We start from the raw sequence: 23275 nt of genomic DNA on the forward strand, positions 1-23275 counted from the left end.
TCCTTCACAGTGAACGTCACACTGCCCCCTGTCTGCGGGGAGGTGCTTGTAACGGCAACAGTGAGCCGCTATTTCTGCCTTTGTTCAGTTTAGTTTAATTAAAATAGTCCAACTCGCTTTTTTTTTTTTAATTTTTAATTTTTTATCATGAGACATTTAGAATTCATAGTTTATCAACTCCATTTATTGTTGCGTTGATTATTGGGTTGTTGCACAGCTCCGATAGTTATATTTCTGCGATTGTACTTGTTGTGAACACAGCTCTTTGAGCTTTTATTTCCACTCATGTTATTTTCGGCTACGTGTGCCGTCCCACAGAGCCGTCCGTCCCTCTCTGCACTGCAGTCCGCGCTGCTCGCACTGTTGGCGTAGGAAGGTCACGTTATAAAGCGGCTCGTCACTGGCGGCTGCTGGAGAGGAGAGAGGGGGACTGCGCAAAAACCACGATCCGGATTTGTGCCCGGCTGACGTCATGGGGAGCCACAAACCTCTCTGACAGGATCCAGCAACGGCGAGCACCGGGGATACACGATCAACATCCAGCTGGGGGCCGGGAGAAGTCGACGCTGTTTCGTGCCACATCAAGTAAAACCAGGCATTTCGGTGCGGCTGCGGTGCACCATGAGAGCGCGTCCCCGCTGTTAAAGGCACTACTATCGCCTCAAAAACGGAGCTGCACTGTTGACCAGGGAGGGATAAGCGGCCAGACAACAACTACTAATCCCCGGGACGGTCACATTCACGGTGGGGCTTGGACCCGACAGAAATGGACAGGGCAGCACGAACTGGATTAAATGATAGGGAATAAGGAGACGCAGCGCACAAAGCGAACCCGAAGTGTTATGCCCGTGAACCCGTGTGGTCTTTCTCTGACTGGAAATGGGAGCTTTAACAAGCAGACAGAACATAGGCGTGGAAGAAGTGGACATTCCGTCCAATTCGGTGTATCGTTATCCACCGAAATCTGGTAAGTCACCCAACAACAGGTCGGACTGGGGTGGGTAACCGCTCCAAAACTCACTGCAGATGATTTATTCTGGGCTTCACACGCATGAAGGGGAAAACCATCACCATCAGGCCTGCAGGGCAGTTCAGCCTTTAACCTGGAGAATCTACCTGTGGAGACCTGAGCTTGTTACGAGCTACCTTTCCGTTTAACTAACAGTAACCTTTTCTTTACCTCAGGGTTTAACGTATGTGTTATTTCTAATTAAATGTGACACTGCAGCTTCGTTTTAGGGTCAGGAACACACTATCTTTTACCTTTTATTTCCCATTTTCCTTGTGCACATGCTGTATTTTATATTAATCTCACATTTCAATGTATTTTAATGTCAGATTTTGTGATTGGTTCCTCTCTGTGCGCACCTATGGACTGTTGTTGGCATCATGGCTGAATCAAGCTGCCTATGAAAATAAATAAGTAATGATGGATTCCCAGAGGATGGAAATATAAAAGAGAGCATCACAGTCATGAGCAGATCCATCAATTGACTGGGTGTAGTGCAGTTTATTTTAATGGAACTAATGCTCATCTCCATTTTGTGTGGACTATTTTTTAAATATGTCAAAATAGTTAAAAAAGAAAAAAAAAGGTCAATAATAATTTCCAACAATCACCAAAAAACCCAAGTAAATTTATGATGTCAAGTAGAAAAAAGCAGAAAATCTTTTTTGAAGCTAGAATTACAAAATGTAGCTATACAAATTTTTTTTCTTTAATGATTTGGATATAAATTATGATTTAAAAGATTTACTTTTAATCTCGTTATTTTGTGAATCTGCAAAATATGAAGTCTTTCACTAGCAAGTATTCTTTGAGTTATTTGTCTCAATTTAACAATAAGGAAATAAAAATCCAGTGAAAAATGTCTGAAACAAAAAAAACAACAACCAGTTTATTATTGTAGAAGCTTCTGAAAACGGGTAAAAAAAAAAAAAAATCACATTTGGGACTGAAATGTGAGCTGGAACTGGTGAATCTTTTGTATTTTGGCTTAAAAAATAATTAGATTGATTGTCAAAATAGTCACAGCTTAATTTTCTGTTGATGGACTAGTTGATTATTTGATTAAAACTTTCAGGTCAAATCAAAACCTACTATGTAATACTTTTTAGTCTTGTTAATCAGTTCTCCGACCAGTTTGTCCTGGCTAGTACATTAAAATAGTACATTATTTAGGCAAAGTTCTTGCTTCGGTTGGTCAGTGACACATTTGACACATTTGAAAGATGAATTCTTGAAGAAAAAAAACCCCATTAGCCAACACGTCTCTCCTACACTCAGTCCACCTGACTCATGAACTAGACCTCAAACTGACCTGTTTGTTTACAATCTGTCTTGTTATGTTTCCTCTGTGTGACATTTTCTGATTGCAGGGCTACGTTCAGCTCCCGTACACAGGTTTAGCAGTGATCTAATTTTATTGTCCAAACTGGCTTTGTGTCAGGAGATATAGTGTTATTGCTTTTCAAAGACATAAAGTAGAATACAATCTCCCTCAAAATTAGATCTAAAACAGTAGTGAGGAATTTAAGTAGGGCTGTATTATGCTCGGCTATCCAATATTTTAGATTTATAGTGACATTACGTGCTGGAGAAAGGATGGGAGGGAGGAAAAGTGTTGACATGTGGTTGCTGATAGCGCCACTCTCACCACTGGAGTTAAATTAGTCATTTGCTGCATGAATTTGTGATATAACAGTCCCCGTTGCAGGTTGAAGCAGAAGTGGAGGTGGAGGTGGAGGTGGAGGTGGTGATGGTGGTGGTGGGAGGTGGGTAGTGGCTGCCAGTGAAACCGATCTGTTAGCCCCAGTTCCTGTCTGTGGGGTCTGGTGACTACACCTGAGCGGAGGTCGCCTCTTCCACCTGCTGCAAATAATAAGAAGGTGTTGAAGAGACAGACAGAGAGCTTCGTCATTTGGGGCTTTTTTTAATTGAAAAAAAAAAAAGAAAACAGCTTTAAAGTCAAAGCGTCCTCTCCAGCATTGATAAGTGTGAAAAAAGACACAGCCTGATTCGGAGCAGCGATGCCAGACTAACCAGCAGAAAGATGACTTGACTGCCCAGCATGTATTTAAAGTCCGTGAACCACCATTAAAGTCTTATGATATTATCCCAGCTGGTGATTTAAAAACCAGAACGTCTATTTAGCCTCGCTGTCATGAACCTAAAATCTTGGTAAACAGGTGGACAAACTGCAGCTCGATATCAGCTCGAATTCAGTCAGTATTTCACGTTTGCGTATTAAAATGAGAAAGGACAAACTGTTCTTCCTTTTCCTGCTATTTCTGGTCGTACCTGCCACTGTGAGGATAATATTAGGTTGTTCGAGTGCAGTCATCTTGCTTTTGGCGTTTGAGATCAAGCACGTTGAGATTTTTTTGGCTGTCGCAGTAACGGGAGATATCTGTGCATAATAGTGCCAGCAGAGTGGTTCAAATATTTATGGGAAATGTTCATGTTTTATGCCAGTGAAGTGCCAGATGGGAAGGTTTGGCAACTGGCAAAAGCATGACTGCAAAGAATCCCAGTCTGTCACCACTCATTTTATCCCGGGGCCCTAAATCTTCTTGTGTTATAAAGATTAAGGGGGAAAAAAAGTAAAGTTTATTTCTATCAGTATCCCACAAAAATGTAATCTTGAAATTGCTTTACCATTAAATTAGCTGAAAAAAGCCACAGTGAAGGCAGTGATTCATGTGCTTGGACCAGGCTAGTCAAAACATATTTAAAATTTCTGCTATTTCTCAATACAACGAGATCTTTCTTGTTTTCCAGGTCAAAGCAATTTTTAATCTTAAGTTGTCTAAAGAAAAATAACAAGCTTAAAAAGTTATAGGGTTATAATCATTTTTCTTTTAAAACAATAAAAATTTTTCATTATGTTAATTCCAATGCAACCAGTTTAACAAAAAAAACAACCTATAAATTAGACACACTTTTTTTCACAGCTACTAGAGAACAGACAGATTTTGCCCACTAATTAAGCCAGTAATAGGTTTTAAATGATCTGATATTATTTTGTATATTTTCAGTTTCTTGTGTTTTTAAAGTGAGTCTTTCTCTGTTTCCAGGGAGTTACTTCGCGAGCCATTTCATCATGGGAGGAGAGAAGTTTGACTCCACCCATCCGGAGGGTTACCTGTTCGGGGAAAATACAGACCTTAACTTCCTGGGAACCAGACCAGTAGCGGTACGTATTCTCGCACACTTACAGCTACATTAAATGTTAAAAACCTAACAAAGACAGACTTCAAGTCTGACTTAAGCTGAATGTCTACATTTGTACGTTGTGGTAAGTTGTTTGCTATGAATGCTGGGTAATCTAATGTTTTTCTGGAAAAATTCAGCAAATAATCTAACAATACAAAAAAAACAACAACAACCCTGATTTGGAAAAAGTCAGCTTCCAATGGTCTCAAAAAACTCAATATTATCAGCAAACCACAAATGACGAGCAATGCCCTCCTCTATGTCAGTTTCTGTTACCGTGGGAACACAGGTTGTATTTCAGAGTAAGCCCAGGAGTCGGGAAACCAACTTTTTAGAACAAAACTAAGTCTGTTGTTATTTTTTGTGTTGGACGAATGTAAGAGTGAACTGGGCTAACATGTAGACCAGACTAAAATGTCTGGAGCTTTCACTCATTTCACACCATCTTCTTCAGCAGATGTTGTTTACCGAGGAATTTTTGAATAAGTGTTTATAAATGTTAGAAAATAGTTGAAATGTCCATCACATTCTGTCGGAGTTTGTGGTGATGTCTTGAATCATCTTGTTTTCAAAATGCTCACCTCTGAGAAGCCAAAACAGCATTTTCTCTAGGCTCTTATTGGACAATCAATAAGTTGATTAATGGACGTCTTACCATCAAAAGCTGTTGCTGCCTTCATGTCATTAGGCAGGAGCGGATACATTTCAGCAGCCGGGACTCCTGCAGAGGCAATTAACAGCCTTTCAGACTGTCGCTCATTGAAATTTATTTCAACATCTCATCCTGTCAAGATAATTAAAAGTGAAATGACAGCGTGCCCGTGCAGAGACGCTGATAAGGGACGATCCCTCTGGAGGGTTCGTTCAAACCTAATCATGAACCTGAAGGTCAAACTAATTGGACTGCAGATCAGAAAGAGCCCAAGCCCGCAGAGGAAAGACAGAATCAGACACAGACCCTAAAGCTTGGAGGAAGTTTGACTAAGTGAAGCTGATATGGAGAGTCTCAGCTCCATCTCTACTAATCTCAGTCTCACTGCCGTTTCTGTCTAGACTGGGGCTAAAATTAAGAGTGCAGTTTTTCTCCCGATTATGTGGGTGTTTATAATCCTCCCATGGGCACCAAATTCAGCTCGTGATGGTGTGTGTTTTTTTTTTTTTTTTTTTTTTGGTTCTCGTATGTGTGTCTGAAGCTTTACCAGCGTTATATAATGTTTGGTGGTTTCTGAGCAGATGGTGCCGTGGAATCATAAACCCAACCGCGGTTGTTGTTCTCGGGCTCCTGCACAGCTCGACAAATATGATAATGGACGGGGCTATATTTAGGGATTTTTCAGAAAGCCCTGCCTGAAGCACACAAATACAAAATGGATTTTGTAGCCACATTATGCAGGCCCTGTGCTTTGATCTGGACCGAATATTTCCGTAACTATTCGATAGATTGCCGTGAAACCCTTCACAGGCTTTCGCGGTTTCCAGAGGATGAATCCTAATGACTTTGGTGGCATTTTGGTTTTTTTTGGTGGAATATCTCTGCAGATATCAGTAATATTCCCGTGGAGTTTGTTTCAGATATTTATGTTCCCCACACGATAACTTGTTATAGTGTTGGTGGTCACTTAAGTCCTCATGTTGCGTCATCATCAGGTCAAATTCTTAAAAAGACATTTCTATCAGAGGTACTTTGTTGGGATGTCCTCTGCTTCCGGCCTGCCTTGGATTTAATGTTTTTTTTTTGCTTATATATATCTATATATAATGAATAAAATGTCCCACAATGTATTAAATCCTATACATTGCTTTTTGTTTTGAAGTTTAAGTGTCAGTCGCAGTTTGACAAAAACGTCTGATTTTCGTCACATTTGATCACTTCCTGTTGGCAAGTGGTTAAATGTGGTGTTGAGATAAATTAAGACTATTAATTCCACAGCGGGGAAATTTAGTGTTCACAGCAGCTCAAAGATACAAGTAGAAATAATAAATACAAAGACGCTTTAACAATATACTATGATAATGAAATAGTAAATGCTGTATAGAATTAGTCTGCAGTATGGTGAAAGCACACAGCTTGGCTAAAAAAAAACATTTGTTGAAATTACCGAGGCTGCCTGTTGAGTTTATCGTGATTAGAAATTTTAGATTAGAATAGATTTAGATTAGAAATATAGGTGAACAATTTCCCCCTTTATTGAGAAAGAAAAACAGTCTAAAGTTTTAATTCAAGGCCGAGCACATGTTAGGGAATGCACACTTTTGCTCTGATGTTTCATGAATTTGAATACGTTATAAGACCGACAGTGTTGCTCGTGAGTTCCCAATGAATGCCTCTATTCAGCATCTGTTACTCTGTGTGTGTGTTTGTTTGTGTGGTTTTTGCAGGCGTGACTCCCTGCTGAGTCCAGATGTGTAATAGTGCTGAATACGGTGCCATTCACCACCACACAAACACACTTAAACACACTGGCACACAGATGAGGGGTTGTGGTGTCCAGGTATCTGACCACATCCTGCATGTTTCTCCTCCAGAGATCCTCAAACCACCTCGGCGCTCCCTTTACGCCCATTCAGCAACTTTTGCCTTCAAACTCGCAACAAAGGAGTTCAGAGAAGTGAACCACAGATTGGGTTAAGTTTGAAGGTTATGTGTCGAGTTCACACCGCGTTTTTTTTTAATGTTATGTTTAGTCAGAATAGAAAACAGTTTGGCCAATCCCAGAAGGTGTTTTACTTTCTTATCAAAAGTCACATTTGGTCCTGCAGGCAGCACAGACAGACTGTTTGACCCTGGACTGTTTCACTCCCTCTGCGGTCCCCATGTGTGCAGAAATTTGCCAAACACTGTCTGAAGTGTCAGCCTCGTCCCTGGAAAGACACAATCTGAGCAGTTTTCTTTTTTTTTGCTGCGGCTCAGCACTTGTCAGCATCGACAAGATCTGTGCTGACAAACCAAAACCTCCTTTGTGTTGAGGTTAAACCGGGAGCAGCCACGGTCATCGTGCAACCCTGCGGCGAGGAGAGGAATGTCGGGCGGCCGAGGGAAAGTGCCTGCTAGTTCCTCCTCAGTCTCACAGCATGTATTTTACATCTATAATTTGTTGTTTTCTCTTTGTGTTCAGTTCCCGTATGCAGCCCCTCCACCTCAGGAACCAGTAAAGACGTTACGAAGCCTTATAAACATTCGAAAGGACACGCTGCGGCTCGTACGGTACGCACCTCTGTCCATCTGACAGACATTTAGCCCCTCATGAAACTGCTGTTGTCTGATTTTAATCCCTCTGAGCTATTTTTAGAGACAGAGCCACACCAGCTAATTTAAGGGATAAGGTCATATCATTCATGTTTTGATATTTTTGTAAGACAGACTTTAACTTAGTGTATGCCATCCAGTTAGAAAACTCAAGCCAGAAATAAAAGATCTCGTATCAAACGTGAAAAAAAAAAAAAAAACGAAAAAAGTACTTCAAGATCTCAAGAAATTTCGATGTTAATTACTGTCTTTGGATGATATCATTTTTCTGCTCTAACGTTAAATTAGTCCACCATTTCAGAGGATTAAAGCCTAAAGCACTCAATAAATGGACTTAATTTGTGGTCACACCTGTAAATTGAGATTTCTGTTGTGTACTCGTCTTCCTTCTTTTTCCAGGTGCAGCGAGGACCTGAAGCTGCCGGGAGACGAGGAGGCGGGGAAGAACCGAGCCTGCTACAACGTAGAGTTCACCTTCGACGCCGACACACAGGTGGCCATCACCATCTACTACCAGGCCATAGAGGAGTTTCACAACGGAGTGCCAGTGTAAGTAAAATAACTTTTTTCTTTTTTTGATATATCACTATGTAAAGGTTCTGTCAGCCTATTGTACATTATCTTTTAGGTTTCTTCATTATTGTCTTCATAACATTTATATTTGGGCTCTCAGTCGCAAAGCCAAGACCAGCCTTGTGTTACCTCGCATAAAAATGACCTCTGCAGTGTCTTGTAAAAGATTTATATTTGGAAAAAAAACACAAGAGGTTTCTGGAGAGAACCAGTTTAATCGTTGCATCCACAAAGAAATACATGAATAAGGAAACGGGCTTGTGTGGAAGAGACAGACAGGATGCAGGATGTCAGCAGATGTTGCCCATCCTGACACAGAACAGGATTTATTTAAATAAGACTTACCTCCTCTGTAATGCATTTAATACTAGTAACTGCTGCGTTTGAAGAGTCTACGCTGCTTAGATTTGAACCATCCAGCAGACAGCCGTCGTCCCTGACTCCCGACGAGCTGACCGATCGTCCGTCGCCTCTCTCTGTGTGTTCCCTGCAGTTACCTGCCGCAGGACAGCTCGCTGCAGTCCGAGACGGTGCACTTCAAGAGGGGAGTTTGCCAGCAGTTCTGTCTGCCCTCGCACACCGTCAACCTCAGCGAATGGGCCGACGAAGAGGTAGGAGGCCGGCGTCTGCAGGCTGTTCATTGAAATGCAGGCCAGCACGAGGCCCTGTGCGAGTGTGAAAGCCAGTTCGTGCCGACAAGATATCACAACGGTGTTTCTCCCCTCAGCTGCTGTTTGATATGGACAAGGAGATCTTCCCCATGGTGGTGCAGGCTGTCGTCGACGAGGGAGAAGGTGAGCTGCTGTGTTTCATCACGCTTTCGGTCTGATGTGCGAGTACGGCGGCAGAATTTTAAGCAAATATGTGTCCACTGTCTTTTATCTTTGCAGAGCATTTGGGCCACTGTCACATACTGCTGGCCACATTTGAAAAGGTAAGAAAGATGCTGCAGTCAGAAGTGGTGGCAAGAATAGAGCTGAAATAATTAATCATTAAATCAATTAGTATTATTTTTCATTAGCCATTTTAATAATTGATTCATGACTTAAGTCACTAAATTGCCAAACGTGCTGTAAATGTGGATGGTCTTCCTTTCTCTGTTTTATATCTGTTTAAATTTAACATCTGTGTACTGGATGACAGTATAAAGGCTTCTTGTGTTATCATGCAAATAGGACCTTGACTGCTGTTTGCATTAAATGTTTTTAATTATCAGAGCAAAGCTTTATTTAAATCTCTCAATACTGGAGATGCTTTGATGTTGTAGTGATGACTTTTGAAGCTTTAAGGGAATATTGATTTTCAGAAAACATTGGTTTAAGAAATAAAAGATGAAGAGTTCATAGTATTGGTGGTGTTTAATTTTTTTTTTTTTTTAAATTTTTTTAAATTTTTTTAAATGGTATTACTTTTTTAGCCGTTTGGTCCATTTAAACAACATTTAAAGGACATGTTCACATTTTTACTGACATGCTCAGATGTACTTTGGCAAAGCTTTAAACAACGGCCATTAAATGTCTCCTGCCTATTGCCACTGCAGTAGAAGTGATGGAGGACATAATCCCTACTCCTAAAAACATATTCCAAAATTAATCTGAAGCTGAACTCCAGCAGTTTGACCAAATCAAGTCAAGACAATGTTTTTCTATAATTACAGTCTTATTTTGAACAACGTTCACTCTTTGTTTTTCTCTGGATGGTTTCTGTGCTGAGCTGCAGAGGAGGGACAGTAGCAAGAGGAGAGATTTTTGTATTTACTTTTTGCGCAGAATGATAATGATGATAACTAAAATCCCCAAATCAGTGTCATGTCAAAATATCACATTAATGCTGTATGTGGCAGTACTGAACATGTGGCATGTCATTTTCTGGGCTAACCTGATATTACAGAGGGGGATTAATAATAATACGTACATCTGTTGATTTCTGTGGCAGCACATGGACGGGAGCTACTGTGTGAAGCCTCTGAAGCAGAAACAAGTGGTGAATACACCTGGTTTTTTTCTCTTCTCCCTTCCTTCCTCCTTTTGTGTAACATTTTTAAGCTTTTGAAAGACAAAGTAGACACCAAAGCTTTATTTCCCTCTTGAGCATTACGCGTGGCCCGTGAGGCCGGCTGCCTTTTTATTCCTCAATGTGTTCCTTCTCCCAGGTGGATGGAGTGAGTTACCTGCTGCAGGAGATCTATGGGATCGAGAACAAATACAACAGTCAGGAATCAAAGGTAAATCTCCGAAAACAAAAGAAGCGTGTCAGTTGTCTTTGAGCGCGTCAGAAGCGACGCGGCGCCGTTGTAAAATAAATCGGTGTGACTGTCTTCGTAGCTCGACTCCATAAAATCTCTTTCTTCCTAACGCTTCAATGACTTCTGTTTTCAGGTTGCTGACGATGAGATCAGCGACAACAGTGCGGAGTGTGTCGTGTGTTTGTCTGATGTGCGAGACACACTCATCTTGCCGTGCCGACACCTGTGTCTCTGCAACGCCTGCGCAGACACGCTGCGCTACCAGGCCAACTGCTGCCCCATCTGCAGACTGCGTGAGTTCCCATCAACGTCGGAGAGTTTTCTTTCCTAAACGAGACACCCGCTGTTTGGAAAGTGGTTTCCACTGCTGGAATTAGTCATCAGGACTTCTTTTCAGCAACACTGCTAATTCTACTTTTAAGATTTAAGAGAAAGAGGTTTTGACAGTGCAGAAATCAGACTCAGATTTTGTTAGATGCAGCATCTGGACGAGGAGGATATGTTTTGCCCCCCTGAGGGGGATAGTTACCAAAGATTTGTGGCCTTTAATGCCCAAAATGATCAGATTGCTTTTGTTTGTGTTTATTGAAAAACTGCAGCGATGGAAGAAAAGTAGCACAGTTGAAAACATCATGCTTTGTCTTAAGGAAGGAAAGGAAACTTCAAACAATACCTGCTGCTTCACCACAAAGTGAATATTGCAGGAGAGGAAGCTGCACCTGAAATTTGACATCTGGGAAAAGCAGGTTTAAAATCTGCAGCATTGTTTTAATGAACAAGAAATAATGAGGAAGATTCAGACAAGAAGATAGAGGAACCCTTCTCTCAATACTTTCTTTTGCTCCATGTTTGTTGTATTTATTAGGTCGTCATGCATAAATCAGATCAGCTGCAATCTTGTATCCTCCTGAGTGTCTAAAACTCCTGATATTTCAAATAAATGATGACACCATTACAGATTTCCTGTATTTTAAAGGTGTCATCTCAAAAATGGAGAGTTACTGTTTTTGGAAACTAGCTCAAATTCCTCCTGACCCTTTTTATGTTAATTGCAGCCTTTAAAAATATCTCTATTTCTCCTGAAAATAAAATGTCTTCCTCTATGTTTTATGGATGATTTAAATGTCGTCTTGTTTTCTTTAAAGCATTCAGAGCTTTGCTGCAAATCCGAGCAATGAGGAAGAAACTCAGTCCCCTGTCACCGACCAGCTTCAACCCCGTCATCACTTCCCAGACCTCGGACTCAGAGGAACACTCGGTGAGACAGAACCACACCAGAACTGAATACATACAGACTACTGATCCTTCCCAGTCACAGTAAACTCAGGTTTCTTGTGTCGTCTTCCCGTTGCAGGCGTCGGAGCACATCCCCCCAGGCTACGAGGTCGTGTCTCTCCTGGAGGCGCTGAACGGGCCCCTCAACACCTCCTGCCGTGGCTCCTCCTCCTCTCCACTCCGGTCCCAGCCAAGTCTCCGGAGCGCTGCCCCCCTACAGCAGCGAGCCCCACCCAGCGCCGGCCCGCTCCCTCTCCCCTCTGGACCACTCCAACTCCAGTCAGGGACTCAAACTCAAGAAGAGTGGTTCCAAGTGAGTCTGCCTGTCAGGCTTTGACCCGAGAGAGAATTGGTCATAACTCATTGCTTGGTCATATCAGGACTGTTTGATTCTGGTTTGTTCAGTCTATTTACTGTGATCAGATTCGGATTCAGTATTTTTTTGACAAATAGAAATTACTTCTTTTTTTTTTTTCTTTTTTTTTTTTTTAACTACGCTTCTCTGTTATTTCAGTGTTTGCCACAAATTGGTGCATCAGACTCACGCCTGTTATTTTTGCCTGACTCCAGTCCATTTTGTTGTTTATTTTAGGTCACTGTCCCAGAATTCCTCTGTGCTTCCCGAGGAGGAGGATGAAAAGTCGTGCAGTGAATCGGAGGCCTGTCGCCACAAACTCGTCGTGGACCAGCAGGAGGTGTGTGTGTGTGTGTGTGTGTGTGTGTGTGTGTGTGTGTGTGTGTGTGTGTGTGTGTGTGTGTGTGTGTGTGTGTGTGTGTGTGTGTGTGAGAGTGAGTGTGTGAATGAGTGAGTGAAACAAAGACATCGAGAAAATGCATTATCTCCGTGTCAGATATCTGCAGCGGCAGTAGGAGCGTACACATTTGTTTGTGTGTTTGAGTGTGCGCAAGATCATGTAGCGTTGTGAGCTCCTCTCTCACTGCTGCTTCCGTTATTTTACAGTCCGGAGTGACTCCAGACAGCGAGAACCTGACTCTCTCCTCGTCTGGAGCCATTGACCAGTCATCCTGTACCGGCACCCCGCTCTCCTCCACCATCACTTCTCCTGAAGGTACACACACACACACACACACACACACACACACACACACACACACACACACACACACACACACACACACACACACACACACACACACACACACACACACACACACACACACACACACACACACACACTGCACACTTGTAACTGCAATAACTGATGTTGTAAGGTGAATTGCTTTCATTTCCAGAAGGCCAAAAATATTCGTATTGTTTTTGTATTTTGTGTGCTTCATATTACATGTGGCAGATGCTGATTCATGCTTCTCCATCCTGCACCTTTTTACTATAACTAAAGCAAAGTGAAGAAAATTATGCATGTTGGTCTCATGTCTAAACGATGCCTGAGTCATTTCGATGTAGCAGAGCAGTTAACATTTCCATAACACTTTCAATATGACAGGAGTCTGAACGTAACGTAATCTAATTAACATAAAACATGCACAGAAAATGTATTTACTTTTACCTTAAGAACTCTCTGTAAATAAATGAATCTCCTAAGTCATCATTTCTCATGTGCAAAGAAAAAAAAAAATCAAATTAAAGAACCAGGAATTTTTTTTTTTTTTAAAAAGAGATAAAAAAAAAGAAAAACTCATACAGACACAGCAACAGTGTTACTTTAATGCTAACTGCATGCGACGCTTAATTTGCATGAGTCCAACCTGACGTCCTGCCATTTAATGTTTGTGTGCTGTCGGAGGTCATCAACTCTCCACTTATTAAGAGATTTAAGAGAAGCAGAGGTGAGTGTCGCTCACACTCACAGTAGTCATTAATTGAGGCTTCAACTGCAAAATAAATCTCTTCCACCTCCCATTGTGTTGTCATGTCTGAATGAAGCTATACAAATTATCCATGTCTGAATGACAATAAGCCATTGAACAGCTTGATGTACACAGCAAGGTCACATATTCCATGTCTACCACTTTCCTGTGTTGGATTAATACCGTTCATCATATCTTACTTTAAATTGAGACTTCATTGAATGAATCTAAGATGTCACATTAAGCCGTGGTGTTCAGTCAGGAAAACTGTTTTCCTCAAAATGATGTTCAGTTCCTCCCAAATTTAGGATGAAAGCTAAATTCAAAGACCTCAAGGTGCTCCGTGAAGCCTTTTAACATGAATAAATCAGAAGCTTGTGCCATCTCAGCGGTTTATATTTGTGCCACTGGATCACATTTTTTATGCTGGATGGCTTTTCAGCCCAAAACCGGAAGAGAGGACTGTGATTCCAGCTGGAGTGAAAAGCTCTTAAAAAAAAAAAAAAAAAAGGCTTTCAACATGTTTCTATGAATCCAGTCCTTATGTAGTCAGATCTCTTGTGCTGCTGACAGAAGATTGGAGTAAATAATGTTAAAAATACCTGGGACACGGGGAAGTGTAGAGGTATTCAGTCAGAGCTGAGATTGAAAATGACCTCCTCTCCTTGAATAGCAGTAGATGAGACATGGTTATCACTCATGTATGAATCTGAAGTATGAATCTGGAGCAAAGGGGCAATTATCTTAGCATAAATACTGGAAACGGGGTAGCTTGACTGTTTACAGTTAATAAAAATACACAGTCCACCATCTTTTCATACCTGTCCCTACAGCTGGCTGCTGGATAAAGACACTAATATGATCAAGTCCATTCAGCATCAAGCTTGTTTTACCAATGTTTTATGATTAGTATCCTAACTATTGTCATGATAATAGTCCAAAATTTCCATGTATCATTTCATTAAAACTTCATGTAAAACTTCTCTGCAGTGGATGATTCCAGGTTTAAGTTTTGGTCACATGGCAGAACCAAGCTAGCAGTTTCCCTCTACTGCCAGTGTTTATGCTAAGCTACGCTAATCATTTCCTTGTTGTAGCTCCCTTTTTTTTTTTTTTTTAATGAACACACATTAAAACTTTGTCAATCTTTCAATTGAACTTTCACAATGTCGGTGAATGTGAGTGTTTTACAAAATGTTGACATCTGTATTTGACAATGAAAAAGTGAATGTTTGCAGGTTACTCACTCTCCTACAGAAAGTACAGTAATCTTTTTAGGTTTTCTGTTGTGGGAGGATGGATCCGTTTTTTTTTTGTTTTGTTTGCCACACTGGTGGAAATCTCACCTCTTCGTCTGTCTGTCAGACCCAGTGAGCAGCAGCCTGGCCCAGTCAGTGATGTCCATGGCCTCGTCCCACTCGCAGCACTCCCACATCAGCACTGACACCATGTCCTCCATGTCAGGGTCCTACCTGGCCGGGGCCGAAGGCGAGCCCGGGGGGGACGTGGGGGGAGATGTGGAGGGCGAGGAGAACCAGGACGCCCCCATGGAGAGCCGAGGACCGTCGCAGCAGGACGGAGTGAGGATGGAGGGGTGGAGGGGTGGAGGGGGGAGAAAAAACATCTGCGGGATCCTATCATTTTACATAAATTGGTCAGCACTTCGTCGGTTTATCTTCCTCTGGTTTTCTTTTTTTTATTTCTCTCACTCAGGAGTTTTCCAAGGAGCCAAAGGAACAAAACTATTCAGTGGCAGTAGAGGAGCAGGACTCGGAGGTGAATGACACTCTGATATTTGCTTATTTGAATTACTTATCTACCTTTTATGACATATTACAAAGCTTATTTTCTGCTTTTTTTTTTTTTTTGCAGGGAAATGATGTCACTGAAGAAGACTGCTCCTCTCCATCTAATGGGAAAGGTAACTATAGGGACCATCCTTCACCTCTCACCCCTGACCTCTCACCTCCCTTTGCATATGTTGCTCTCAGGCAATGAAAAAAAGAAACACACCCTTCAATACAAACTATATAGTTTATGGACTGGGCTGTTGATCTGTCAGAAATTCTTTTTTGAATCATGCCTGAGTAATGACAACCCTTTCAAAATAAAGGGATCCCACGTCAGAAATTGTCCTCCAGATGGGGCCCGCCCTTTCAAAGTGCATGCAACGTTGGCTGAAACCACCTCAACATGCAGCATCTAACCCGGAGTGAATGTCTTCTCCTGCAGTGTGCGTGTGCGCCGGAAACCTGGTCTACTTCACAGTGAGGGCTGAACTCATGAGACTGAATTACAGACCACATTGTATTCCCTAGGGACGATCTGATCAGGCCTTTGATTAGATTTAAGTACTGATTAAATCACTATTATAGTCGTTACATCATATTTCCAACACTGGTTGTCCTGCTGTGGTTTGATTTTAGGCTCAAATAATTAATTGGGTCTGACAAGAATTATCTCCCCAAATCTGCTTTTAACACTGTGATCAAATAAAAGCTCTGTTGTTCAAAAGAATAAAGTTTTAGTTTTGGAAAGGACTTTGGCGTTACCGCCATAAGCTTTAAAGGTCGCATCCTTTCGACTCGCAGTGCCTGTAAAGCCGTTTTCATACTCCAAAAAACACTGGTCTTGTGTCTGTCCCTCCCATGACAATTGTATTTCGTGTACAGTGCACGTCTCGGTGGTTAGGATTCGGACGAGTTTTGGTTCGGGTCAACATTAGGGGAAACACTTATCGACAGGGAATCAGACTTGGACACAACACCAAAAAGTGTGGGGATAGACCGAACGGTTGCTAACGTTGGCAATCCAGCTAACACGTTCCCTGACAGTCGGTGAACCTCTTAAATGTTACACAGCTGACAGATCAGGCAGTAAAAAAGCTCTCAAGCAGTGTTTCCACATTCTGAATTCAAGTACTGCCAATTTCTAATAAATATTCCGGTCAATCAGAGCATCCATTCATTCACAAAAAGAAGCGGGCGCCCACTGTACAGATATCCTGTGTTTTGAGACGAGGTTCTGCTGCACACCGGGCTACTGACTTGCATCTGCATGATTTGCACTTCCATATAAATGTTTGTGTAGACGACAGGTATGTTTGTGTACGAAGTGTGTCATTTTACGTGCTCTTTTGCGGTGTGCATGTGCGGTTTTAGCTGCTGCGACGTGAGGCTTCTACATGCTCCATTTGCACTGCTCCTGAATGCTGATTATGTCTCTGTGTGTGTGTGTGTGTGTGTGTGTGTGTGTGTGTGTGTGTGTGTGTGTGTGTGTGTGTGTGTGTGTGTGTGTGTGTGAGAGAGACTGATGTGATGCTAAACAAAGTGTTGTGGTATACAGTGAGTGAGTCCATGACCAATAGGGCATGAAGCAAACAGAGCAAGGTCACCTTTCATTAGACAACAGTTTAGACCTTTAATATGTAAATGAGTTTCTCTGTGGAATGTATGTGTGTTTGTATTTGTGTGTGTTTGTATTTATTTGTGTGTGTGTGCGTGTGTGTGCGTGTGTGTGTGTGCGTGTGCGTGTGCGTGTGCGTGTGTGTGTGTGTGCGTGTGTTCGTTCTGACACCTCGGGCTGGACTGGAACGATCTCTGAGCACCTGTGCGAGTTTTCTGAGTGACCTTTCAGTTCTTCAGGAGACGAGCGGACCTGTGCTGCCTGACAGACTGTGAATGAGCACACGCGCTGTAGGATGTATGTTTGCACGCACACGTGTGTGCACCTGCACCGGCGCTGCCAGACAGCCTCTGAATGTGCCCTGTCTGTGTCTCTGTGCCGAGCTGTCAATCATTCAATCAGTCATCTTTGCCACTTCCTTCTTCATTAGCGCGCGCGCGCACACACACACACACACACACACACACACACACACACACACACACACACACACACACACACACACACACACACACACACACACACACACACTTGCTGCACACAAGCCAGCTTGCTGCAGGCATGGGGCACTTGCACATATTGAACCTGTCAGTATCGATCGACTGGCCATGCTGGAAAAGCTGTCAGGAAATTCACTGATCACAGAGCCAACCTGATGTTTAAGAGTCACTCTGATCAAATGCAGAAATTATTTTATTATTTATGATTCTATTATCGCCGTTCTAGCATGGCCAACCTCCGCCCTGCACCTCTGACACCCTCCCCCCCCCTCCCCCCTTCCCTCCCTCACCCTGCCTACCCCCCCACACCCCCAAACCCCCACCCCGCTGTGCCTGGCTGCTCTTCTTTGACCTTTGCCCTCGCTTGCAGGTGGGCGGAGCAGGTGTCCAGAGTTGGCCAATAACAATCAGGGCGTCGCCCTCTGTGACACGCCCTCTTTGGGGCTGGATAATGAGCAGGCTCCCGACAGCCGATTCGCCGGTGAGTGGCAACCTCTCGAACATGGACCAGTGAGAGTACCGAGGACTGGGCATGAGAGTGAGGGGAGGTACAGGAGGAGAGGAAAAGCGAGGCGTGCACGAGAAATCACGTAACATGCTAATGTAAATTTAAGTTAGACAGAAACAAGAAAAAGCAAATTAGTGTTTCTTCATTTTGGCAGATTTAGTTGCAGCTGTTGATCAGAGAGGTTTTGTAGCATCTGTGCCCAGCATGAAGATCCACAGCTTTCCTTCTTCTCTTCATCCCTACCCTTTGATGTTGTGGTGGTGCTTCATTGCTTTTTCAGTACCGGTTAGCTGTCCCTCCTCTCTCCTCGTTAGCTGAAGCCCTGGTGTGTGTGTGTGTGTGTGTGTGTGTGTGTGTGTGTGTGTGTGTGTGTGTGTGTGTGTGTGTGTGTGTGTGTGTGTGTGTGTGTGTGTGTGTGTGTGTGTGTGTGAGAGAGAGGGTGTGTATCTTATCGTGTATCTGACGAGTGATTCCTGCATGCTGTCTTTTCTGTTTTGTCTCGAGTGTGTGTGTGTGAGAGAAAACAATCCGGTCTTTTTTCCCAAACGTTGAAGTTCATGTTCAGTGTCTGCCAGCTCCGAGCCGCTTTGCCAAACATCTGCAGCTCATTTTCACTCCCTCCATCTTCCCTCCTGTCCATCCCTGATCCTCCTCTCTGCTTCGCCCCACTGCGTGTGTTACTGTGATGAGAGCTAACGGCTCTTGACTTTGTTCTGGACTAACAGCAATTTTACACTCAGGTTATTTAACCCTCTGCAGTACTGGTGGATTTTGCTTCATTTTGTTTAGCCCCTGTTGAGCCATCCAAAACTTAAGTCTCATTTCTCAGTTTGTCAATTTATGAAAAAGCTGCCAAGTTATTACGACAAAGCGGGTAATACACCTGCAAGTCCACCAGAGTACAGCGTGCCACTCTGACGGTGGGCGTCGCCTCGAAGGTCGTTTGACCGGGTGCAAAAGCGCTAAAGTCTGCGTAGAGCTGGCGGCTGGATGGGTCAGACAGAGGACTCCCACCCAGTGATGTGGATTTGTTTCAAGAAATCTTTTCCGAAATTGTAACCAAGTCGTTTTAGTGCCTAACCCTGCACCATGTGGTTTTGTTTCCCTAAACCAGGTTTGGCTTTCCACTTGATTTTGTTTTTTATTAAAGCACACGTGCTTCAATTTGTTACGAGGCAAGTCGTGCTCACCGTATGCTTATCGTTAAAATAGTTAAGTCGCGAGAACACCGCTGCTAAGCAACGGCAACATGGACGGCGTCTAGAAGCCACGACAATTTAGCAAATTTGCAGGCACGTAGCGTATCGCAGGAAATGCAAACGTCACACATCAGCTTGTCTCTACTTTATCGAGAAATAAAGTTTTTTTTTATAGTACTCTATTAATCCCCGAGGGGAAATACTGTAATACTGTTACTGTAATAAGCACCAGTTCAATGAACATACATACTCCAGAGTGTTAATTTAGCTTGTAAGCAGCAAAGTTGAGTAGTTTTGGGTTCAAACGTCCTTCCCAGCCTTTAGCTCTGCGTCGTTCCTGTAGCTCTCTGCCTCTTCCCCTCTTAAAACCCCGATTCCCTTCATTCCCTTGAACCCACATGATCCGGTTGGTGTTTGATGGTGGATGTTGTGACATGTTTTCTACTCGTGTGTCGTAAAGGTGTTCTGTTATCTCTCTGTTTCTCTCCTCCCCTCTCCCCCCGTCGTTCTTCACATGCTCTGCTGTCTTTTCTTGGACATTTTCCCTCCCCCCCCTCCCTCCCCCTCCCTCTCTCTCGCTCTCGCTCTCTCTCTCTATCTGTCTTTTTTCCTTCTTTCGCTTTCTTTCGGATGGACAGATGAGGAGTCATGCCCTGTGCACATTGAGGACTAGGTATGGAGTTATGGTTAGATGGCAGATCAGACACCGGGGTTAAAAATAATTGTTAGTTTTGTACTTGATATAAACCTTGACAATCCCCTTTATTTTGTTAGTTACTCAATTTAGCTGTCTGTTATGATGCACCTGAACTTTTTTTTTAAAATTTGTTCTAAAAATACAATATGAAACGGTTGTCAAAGAACAAAAAATATGTTTATCAAAAAGAGAAGGGAAGTTTTCAATCACAGCTCAGAATCTACTTTGTATTATATTTTGTCGTGCTTTTAAATTACAGCTGCAGATTACAGAGCTTTAATTCCTCATTTGTTCACTATTAATAATTATTTTCTTTACCCAAAAGCTGCTTGTTGAAGGTGTTTCAGAATAAAAGGGAGGATGGGACAAAGAGTAGAAAATCTGTGAAAGGGAACTAATGAGCAGTGTGATATTATCTTGGCTAAAATTCTTTATCAAAACTATACAGAACATTATTTTCATTATAGGACAAAGTGTGTTTTTAAGGAGAAGAAAAATAAAACTAGAATTTCTAGAAAAAGTAATGCATCTTTAGAAAGAAAAAGAGTTTCCTGCCCTTTGCAATTAAACATTTTAGGTAGTAGTCCGGCCTAAAGTGTGAATGTAAAGTTGCACCTCAATTATCTCCACTGTTATTAAAATAACGCTGATTACTGTAACAATGTAATCATTTAAAGGTTGATAACTTTGCTCACATTTTTGAGTAATAATAAAAAAATATGTGCATTTAAAATCTGCTTATTGGTGTCTTGATAGGAAGTTTTAAGAGATTTGGAGACATTTTCTCTGGCAATTTCACAGCGCGTCCTGTCGCTCTCTCTCTCTTCTTCTTCTCATGCAGATCTGATGTACCTCGGGGGCTACAGGCCTGTTTTGGAGTCCCTCCCCCACCACACCTCCACCGGCAACATCAACCTGGAGGAGCAAGGGCCCGAGAACAGGGACGGCCAGAGTCCTCAACATCCCCGCCGCGGACCACTCATTGCTTAACACACACACACACACACACACACACACACACACACACACACACACACACACACACACACACACACACACACACACACACACACACACACACACACACACACACACACACACACACACACTAATCTAAACGTATCCGTCCAGAGTCAGCTCTTCTTACCCTGCCATAGTGCTGCAACACTGGACACTGTCCTCGCCGAACAGGGAAACACATCCCCATCCGTCCCAACATTTCCTTGATTGATTGTCGTCGCTGACGCTGAAACTCCTCCTGTGTGGAAAGAGGAATCGCCTCTCCTTCGTCTGTGCACTTTTATCTCACAGGAGTCTCCTTGTTTTCTCGTCTGTGACCTAACTCGTTGTGGGAGCGATGAGCCCACTGCTACGTTACTATTTATTACCTGTAGGTTTAACGAGAGCTGTGTATCGTGACACAATCTTTAGAAAAATACATGCTGCTCCTCTTTTTTCCACCCTTTCCTTCTTTCCTTCCTATTACCAGCCAAACAGTCAGGGGCTACTGTGATCGGCAATCGGATTTATTACTATAAACTTCTCCTTCTGTGTTATAAACTGTATGTTGAATGAGTGGTCGGACACTTTGACACTAAAAGTCAGCTCACACCGGACTACCTTACTGAACTGAAACAAGCTGACCCTCCTCTCCTCGGATCAGGGAGCTCCCGTCTCGACTTCGCATGCAGCTTTTTCCGAGTTCTCCGCTCATTCCCGCCATGCTTTTGAAACACAACAACCTCTGCTGAATGTGAATTCAGAAGTGACTCGAATGGTGGTGGATGAAGCGGGAAGATGGCGGCCAAAATGAACCGAGATGAAATTTTACAAAAGAAAAAAAAAAAACAAGGAAAAAATAAATAAATACGCCACACAGAATGTAGGACGATGAACGCGGGTCTCGTAGAAGGGGAATGTACATGACATCGAAACCGTCACCTGAACTGGAACTAAACACAAACTTTGACACCAACACGCCGTCCTCTCCTTCTGCAGGTCCATCTTAGCATGTCAGTATTATTGTAGTGCAACTGGAAATCAACAAGTACCACTGAGCAATAACTAAAAACTGCATCTCCTATTCTTCTCCTGCACTACGACGCTCATTTGCAGTTCAAACAATGACAAAACTGTGTTTTGCACTGGCCAGTTATATTCAAATTCTGACATTTCAGTGTGTTTGATTGTTATTTTTTTGATTTAATGTTGCCAATATAAAGGGATTTCTTGTGGGGGAAAAAAAAAAAAACATCACACAGTCAATCTGAAAAAATATTTAGGCCTCACTGTTAGCTGGCATTTTGTTCATCTTCATATTCCCTCTTTCTCATCATCCCGATGAGCCCTTTTCTTCTCGTTTGTGAAGCTTTTAGTTGTTTTTTTTAGTTGTTTTTTGTATAACTCTTAAAGTGTATCCCACTTGTTGTTGCCGGTCTCCTTTTCTGTGTTTTAATTTGTTGCAGAACACTGTGTTGTTTATTAGAACGTGGATTCAAATATGTAAAGAATTTGTAAAGGTTTACACGCTCGCGCAAACATGCGCGCTCACACGGCAAATAACTGAAAAGGGATAATATCAACATTTAATGCACTATAAGCTGACTCCTAGACGACACACTTTGCGGTGCATGAGGCGATAGTAGAGTAAGCATGTTAGTCTAGGTCGGCCTGCCCCCTCCTGTAGACTTGATGACGGATCACTGCACACACATAAAGCGGTACCATATCCTTCTGTAGTGTTGTGTATCGGTTGCTGGCATCCTATTCTCCTTGGCTGAACTGTTAAAGTCAAGACTACTGCACTACTATACCCAAGCTGCAAACAGTCATGTGATCACGGCCCGAATGTGTACATGAAGTCGTTCTATGGCACCAGTCGCAGTATGATATCAAAGAATTGGGTCCCGAATCCACAAGACCCCACTTTTCTAGAATGAAAATGTCAAAAGAGGACTTCAAACAGACAATAAAGTTTTTGCAACTAAACGGCCACGGAGTGACTTCCTGTTTATTTAAAAGGGAAAGGTTCATTAATCAGGGGCCAGGTGGTATTTTGGTTTATGTCCGTGAGCATGAAATGCTTCTCTGAGATATTTCCAAACATGGTCATCATCACTGAAACTCTCCTTGCAGTTATATACAGTCATTTTTCAGACTTTGCTATGCTTTGTTTTTCCCAGCAGACTTCAGAGTCACTAGCAAAAAATTCTCAGGGATGAAAATCACCGCCATTCCCACACGACAAAAATGAATGCATACAAGTGTAATTTATTATGGTAGTGTAGGATCTTCCACCTCATAACTGTCTGTTAATGTGTAACCCCCCCCCCCATCCACACACACACAAAATCAAGATATTAGCTCCAAAAAGAAAAACACATAAAGAAAAACCTTTTACTTCTTAAAATGTATACTGCATCTTTAAATGTTTTTTTTTTTTAATTTTTTTTTTTTTTTAATAATTATATCTATAAATCTTTCAGCTCACTGTTTTGGTTTTACAGCCGCGGGATAACTTTTCCTCATCTCACTTTATATTGTAAGTAATGTTTTGCGAAAATGCTTTAACTTTGTCCGA

The 23275-nt window shown here is 42.4% G+C and overlaps 1 protein-coding gene across 1 annotated transcript; it reads left to right on the forward strand.

Moving 5' to 3' along the window:
* Window positions 1-49: 49 nt before the first annotated feature.
* Window positions 50-22686, forward strand: rnf157 (ring finger protein 157). The gene is given in 20 exon segments (XM_069724319.1): window positions 50-967; window positions 4078-4196; window positions 7333-7421; window positions 7863-8012; window positions 8530-8647; window positions 8764-8830; window positions 8927-8970; window positions 9972-10019; window positions 10189-10260; window positions 10415-10574; window positions 11427-11539; window positions 11636-11710; window positions 11712-11869; window positions 12149-12251; window positions 12518-12626; window positions 14752-14966; window positions 15100-15162; window positions 15259-15307; window positions 17662-17772; window positions 20537-22686. Coding segments are annotated over 20 exon segments (2100 nt in total). The 5' UTR covers window positions 50-879; the 3' UTR covers window positions 20686-22686.
* The last annotated feature ends 589 nt before the right edge of the window (window positions 22687-23275 follow it).

Source organism: Brachyistius frenatus, unplaced genomic scaffold (genome assembly GCF_029030835.1).
Source record: "Brachyistius frenatus isolate BFR_SWC_R1_liver_20210118 unplaced genomic scaffold, ASM2903083v1 Contig_370, whole genome shotgun sequence".
Lineage (NCBI taxonomy): Eukaryota > Metazoa > Chordata > Actinopteri > Embiotocidae > Brachyistius > Brachyistius frenatus.